The 6,104-nt window shown below is 37.3% G+C and overlaps 2 protein-coding genes across 3 annotated transcripts; one reads left to right on the top strand and one right to left on the bottom strand.

Annotated features, from left to right (window-relative positions):
- Window positions 1–255: 255 nt before the first annotated feature.
- Window positions 256–5,035, top strand: LOC121796416 (dihydrolipoyl dehydrogenase 2, chloroplastic-like). Of its 2 annotated transcripts, XM_042195282.1 has the most exons (5): window positions 256–901; window positions 997–1,457; window positions 1,724–1,837; window positions 1,913–1,975; window positions 4,934–5,035. In XM_042195282.1, the coding sequence occupies exons 2-5, from the start codon at window positions 1,428–1,430 to the stop codon at window positions 4,961–4,963; spliced, it is 237 nt and encodes a 78-aa protein (XP_042051216.1). In that variant the 5' UTR covers window positions 256–901; window positions 997–1,427; the 3' UTR covers window positions 4,964–5,035. The 2 variants fall into 2 exon arrangements, with proteins under 2 accessions (XP_042051216.1, XP_042051215.1); XM_042195281.1 differs by lacking the exons at window positions 1,724–1,837; window positions 1,913–1,975; window positions 4,934–5,035 and having other exon boundaries at window positions 997–1,592.
- LOC121796415 (putative late blight resistance protein homolog R1B-16) lies at window positions 1,991–5,806 on the bottom strand. Its single transcript, XM_042195280.1, has 2 exons — window positions 2,881–5,806; window positions 1,991–2,369 (listed from the first exon to the last, which is right to left on the bottom strand). The coding sequence occupies exon 1, from the start codon at window positions 5,619–5,621 to the stop codon at window positions 2,898–2,900; it is 2,724 nt and encodes a 907-aa protein (XP_042051214.1). The 5' UTR covers window positions 5,622–5,806; the 3' UTR covers window positions 1,991–2,369; window positions 2,881–2,897.
- Window positions 5,807–6,104: the final 298 nt, after the last annotated feature.

The raw sequence follows: 6,104 nt of genomic DNA on the forward strand, positions 1-6,104 counted from the left end.
AACCACCAAGTGGAAGAATGAAATTTGCGTGCCTTTTGTGGGTCCAATAATTGATGCAGCTTATTTATCCAAAAAAACAGCCCAAGATAATAATCTGTGCATTTGTTGCTCAATCTGCGGGCCTATGCGGGCCAGAGTACAAAAACGGGCTGATATGGTGGCCCAACAAGGGTATCAAATGAACGAAAATAACTAGATACTAATCTATTTCTTGGCTATGCAGGCTATCAAACGACCCCTAAGTGTTTAGCTATTCTTTGACTAGTTGATGTTTAGCATGATTAGTGCTTGCATGTTGATTTATGTTAAATTGTCCCGAACGTATGAGATAGAATTGAATGCATATGATTAATCCATGTCTTGTTTACAAGTGTTTGGAGTAACAATTGTCTCACTTGTGTTAATTTAAATTCAACTTTATTTTTCATTATTTTCAGAAAACAAACTTCAAACAAAAATATTCATCTTTACTGTTATTTTTATTTATTTGGAGTTAAACGAACTTACCTTCCATGTGGATCGACACCTTAAATTACTACACACAAAGCTGTACTCTTGCAGTGAAGTGGTAATATTAGGGATAATTTTGTGAACTTAAGTGCATATCTATTCTGATTTAAAAAGACCTAAAATTACACATCAGATACTCCCTTGCCGCACAAAACACAACTAATTTAGCTAGCTACTTATTCATAATTTCATCAATTTTTATTAATCATGGCACCAATTACGGTTGATCAAGAAATCAGCTGCTCACTCCCACCACAAAAATTGTTTAAAGCTTTTGTGGTTGATGCAGACAAACTCATGCCCAAAGTTATACCCAATTTCTTTAAAAGCTTTGAAACTATAGAGGGAGATGGAGGAGTTGGGAGTGTCACGCTTGTTACTTTTGCAGAAGGTAAAATAATTGTTTTTTCTATGATAAAAACGATTTTTTTTATGTAGTAATGGTAAACATTTTTTTCTAAAAGAAATTTGAATTGTAATTGGAAGGAAGTGATATGAAGCCGGCAAAGCACAAGATTGTAGAATTGGACGAGGAAAATCATGTGTTCAAGTACAATTTGATCGAAGGTGGTATTTTAGGAGAAGATCTCGAATCAGTATCCTATATTTTAAAATTCGATAAGGGTGGTGATGGTGGTTGTGTCATCAAGATTGCCTCAACATGCCACCCCAAAAAGGATGACCACGACCATGGCATAAAAGAGATCATCGAGAAAGGCAAAGAGACAAACTCAAAAGTCTTGCTAAGACACGATCCCTACCGGAGATCGTATTATGGTTCAGTTTCTCATAGACTGTGCATTGCACTGTTTACAGTACACTGAATGAATTTTCACTTTATCAGTCTGAAAGTATAAAAGACGGTCTGTCTTGACAATGTGGAGACACAAAGGGGATTTGTTCGTGTTGATGAGCGCATGAGAGTGATTGATGCAGATGGAAACCTGGTTAGTTGGTCATGTATTTGTCACTGGAAACTGTTTACAACAACCTCTATTGTGTTTTACACAACACTTGATCTCACACCTGTACTGCATTGCATTGGTGATGCAAATGCTAAATTGATGCTCGCCCAGCGCTCAAGGAATCGGAATGCTGTTATCCCTCATATTTTCCTTATCCCTCATATACCATGAACAGGAATCGGAATGTTCACGATTTTTATTTTTCAATTTTTTAGCATTTCATGGATAAACCTTTTCTTTTTATGCAGCTGATATACAGACCTGACACCGGTGAAATTCTTGGCGTTCACATTTTCGGGATGCACGCTGCAGACCTCATACACGAAGCATCTAATGCTATTGCACTAGGAACCAGAGTCCAGGTATGGGAATGCTCAAAGTTAGCAATCTTGAAAAGTCTGGAATATCACTTATGCTTGTATATTGGTACCTCACAGGACATAAAGTTTGCCGTTCATGCACACCCAACTTTATCCCAAGAGCTATATAAATCAGCAAAGGTAAGCTTCTGAGATATTGGGATCCAATTATTATCACTCAACACACACCAAATCACAAAATATTGCATATATATGTACTGAAAAACTCTCTTCACTGAAATCCCATGGTACAAGTAATACTAAGTTAAAGTAATACTAACATCTAAGCTAAACTTAAACTTAAGAGAATATTCTCCACTCACTTATTTTTATACTTATTTTATTTAAATTACTATCTCTCTTATTTTATAACAACCAAAAAACAAAAACAATCACAAACTAAAATCCCAAAAATAGTTATGGAATGAGAGGTACAACTAAAATCCCACAAATAGCTAGCATATCACCCTTTGCATCTTCTCCCTCTGATCGCTTTCTCGCTCACAAACACCACCAAAACTTGCAGCAATAAAACCTAAATCAATTCAATTTTTGCATTAATTCAAGCTTTCTGACACAAGATGAAAAATCACCCACAAAATTATAACACAAGCTGAAAATAGTACTAGTAACAAGCAAGAAACATTGGCAGGGACCAGGAGATGTTTAGGAGCATATTGCAAGCAATGTAACAATGGCAGAAACTGAAAAACACAGGCCGTTTGCTATCAGATTTGAGGAAAAACTACATACTAATACATAGCTAGACAAGTCTAACAATTATAAATCTATACACATTTCATTACACAACATACATTCAGCTCAAACTATTAGAAATGGACCACATAGATTGACAAAATTTAAGAGATTTTAACACAAACAAAGAGTGATTTCTTGCGTGTGGTTGAAAATATTCGAATCGTTACACCATACGAACGACAGTACATCACAAGTTGTAATCAAAAAAATAAATAAACCAACTATGCAAGGGGGAAAAGAATAGTAAGGAACAAATAGTATAGTCACAAATTGAGCACCATATTTACCTTTTGGGGTCGAACTTCTAACGTATATTCAATTTGAGGTCGAAGTTGCCGTACTCTTCTTGCTGCACCTTTAGAATTTGTTGTGCCGAGGCCACTATAGAAGCGCCGCATTCATAAATACTAATTTCTTGGAGAGTCGGGATATCTCCAATGGCGCTGGGGATTTCCTCTAGCCTATAGCATTCGAGTACAAACAGCTCCCGGAGTTTAGGGAAGTTGGTCTCATCAGCTTTCCAGTGCACCAGATTTAAGGATTCTAACTGTAGGAATAACAGTGAGCGGAATTCACTTCCTTCTGTCGCCTCCCACTCTTCCTCTGCCTCTTCTTCTTCCTCTTTCTCTGCCTCTTCTTCTTTCTCTGCCTCTTCTTCTTTCTCTTCCTCTGCCGCTGCCTCTTCTTCCTCTTCCTCTTCCTCTTGCTCTTCCTCTGCCTCTTCCTCTTCCTCTTCCTCTCTTTCAAATACACATTTATATATTCTCAGCACTTCCAGATTTGGTAGTGTACACAGAGTTGTCAACAAACTCCTAAATACTACACAACTACAAAGACTTAACTTTCTAAGATTAGATGGAAATCTAAGTTTGTGCAGAAAACGGCTACCATCTTTATCCAATCGAGATTGGCAATGCAATATTTCGAGCTTGTGAAGATGGCTAAGATCAACTTCAATGTTTGGTGAGTCTTCATAATAGATTCCCAACTTAATGATATTTGGTATTCCTTCAAAAAAGCCACAACTAATCAACTTAGGAGTTATCAACACAGTGCTAAGAGTCTGCAGCTTCTTGATCTCAAATTTTATCTTCCTGATTTGGATTATTTTCCCCTTCATCTTAATATGTATTAGCTCATACATATCCCATAATTCAGATGTCACATAGCGCATAAAGTGTGGACAAATCAAGGTTTGCAGATTGTGCAATCTTGATATTCCCTTAGGTAACCTCGAAGAGCAGTTGATAGCTAAGTAGCGTAGGTTCACAAGTTGTAAAATTTCTTGTGGGAACTCCTCCAATAACATACCCATTATATCCAACACCCTAACTAATCTTAATAAGCCAAAAACAGGAGATATATTAATCTTATCATTAGTGCATATAAAAGATCGGGCAAGTGACATTAATTGTGGTGAAGCACACACATCATCCATTTCATATGATGACTCAACACTTACACGCCGCATGGAATCCTTAACGTGTAAAAACTTCTCCTCATTAGCTTTCCTTATGCATAAATCCCTCAAAAGATCATGCATTGAGTAACTCATTGGTTCCCCATTAGACCTTTCTCGTGTAACCACAAGTAGATTCCTCTGCACGAGTGCATTTAAGTAATCCTTAGCCACTTCCTCCAAACTCTTATCACCATTAGATTTCACAAATCCTTCAGCTATCCATAGTCTCGTAAGTCTAGATCCCTTAATCTCGTTATCTTCTGGAAAAGCTCCCATATATAAGAAACACGGTTTCAAGTAAATGGGTAAGTGGTTATAACTCAAGGAGAGTATATTGGAGAACCGCTCATCTGATTTAACTATGGAAGCTTTTACATCTGTTGAAATCTGCTCCCACACATCTTTTGATCTTTCGACCTTTGACCATAGCCCTCCTATCACATGAATGGCAAGAGGAAGCCCACCGCATTCACTCGCAATCATAGTTCCTATCTCTTGTAATTCAAGAGGGCAATCCTCTTCTCCAAATACAGTTTGGCGAAGTAGATCCCAACTTGCATCCTTATTAAGCAGTTGCATGTCATGATGTAAACTCTTGGAGTTTACAACATATTGGGCTACATGAGATTCCCTGGTCGTGATCACAACTCGACTCCCGTTATTGTTGTTTGGGAGATACATCCTTATCTCATCCCAGAACTTGGTGCTCCATATATCATCTAACACAATCATGTATTTGCGCCCAAACAACCTCTTATACAGTATATCTTTCAACTCATCTTCATTACATCCATTTAGTTCATCATCAATCTTTTCATTTGGGCGACGAAGAAGACTTAACAGAATATCTCGCATATTGGGGAGTTGTGAAATTGCAGCCCAACCACGATAATCAAAGTGGGAAATAACGAGTGGATCATCATAAAGATTTCGAGCAAGAGTGGACTTACCTATGCCACCCATCCCAGTAATAGGGATGATCTCCAGCTTGGTCTGCATATTTGTAAGTCGATCCTTCAACTGCAACATATCTGCATCAACTCCAACCAAATTGTTCTTGGAGCTCGACAAAGGTACAGCAACCGGCATCTTAATTTCGTCCACCTCCTCAAGCTTAACAGATTGAAGTTGTTGCATTGTTTGCTGCACATTTGGTGATAGATCATGCGAAGAAGAAGCGCCACTCGATGATGAAAGGCCAGTAGAGTGTGCCTTGCCCTCGACATGCTTCACAACTTGTTCCGTTGCAGAATCAAGCTGTTGTAATACTCTCTGTAGATATGGTGTGGAGAAAGTAAGCCTTGTGCCTCGAGTGGTGGAAAGCATTTTTCGAACAATGTGTGATTCAATAATATCTTCAGCTTTATATGAAACATCTCTGATTCGGCTCTCCAAATTAATTGGTATATTGGCGAGGGAAGACTTTTCAAGAATGTGAAGCAGAGATTCAGCTTTTTGGAGAAGGGATTGGAGTTGTGGTGTGTTGCCATCAACAATCCAAAGTGATTCTTCAGGATTAAGGATTCGTTGGATGATGGTGATGAGTGATTGAAGATTGTATGCCATTTTTTAGATCTGTTTCTCACAAGCAAAACACAGCAAGGAACAAAGCTTGTTGCAAATAAAAAATGATCACAGTTTGTTGATCATTTGAAATTTCTTAGTGATGACCTTGAGGTCAATAATACTTATTTTATTGAATAATTAATTGGGTAGTTGGCTATAATTTTATAAGGGTGGTTGTAGTTTGAAGTATATCCATATTGCTTGAATATAACAAAAAACATTGTTCCTGAAACTCATTTGAGAAATCCGTATTAGTTTTGTAGAGTAAAATTACTCACTTTTATAATATTAACTGATAAAATATGTTTCACAATATAACTAGGACGGTTTGTCATTATTACAAACTCCATAATCCATAATATATTAGGTGCATTTGGTTGTTTCGTGTGAACAAACAATAAAATATTGTGGTGGCTAAATTATCTTTTTCCCGGTAGTTGGGTTAATGTCTAACTAAAATATTGTGGTGGCTAAATTATCTTT

The sequence above is a fragment of the Salvia splendens genome, chromosome 3, assembly GCF_004379255.2.
Source record: "Salvia splendens isolate huo1 chromosome 3, SspV2, whole genome shotgun sequence".
Classification (NCBI taxonomy): domain Eukaryota; kingdom Viridiplantae; phylum Streptophyta; class Magnoliopsida; order Lamiales; family Lamiaceae; genus Salvia; species Salvia splendens.

Excerpts from the sequence above, each read along its gene's own strand:
- LOC121796416 (XM_042195281.1), top strand. The coding sequence starts at position 718 with ATGGCACCAATTACGGTTGATCAAGAAATCAGCTGCTCACTCCCACCA. Across the intron at positions 902-996 it reads GCTTGTTACTTTTGCAGAAG|GAAGTGATATGAAGCCGGCA; the intron begins GTAAAATAATTG and ends TGTAATTGGAAG.
- LOC121796415 (XM_042195280.1), bottom strand. The coding sequence starts at position 5,621 with ATGGCATACAATCTTCAATCACTCATCACCATCATCCAACGAATCCTT.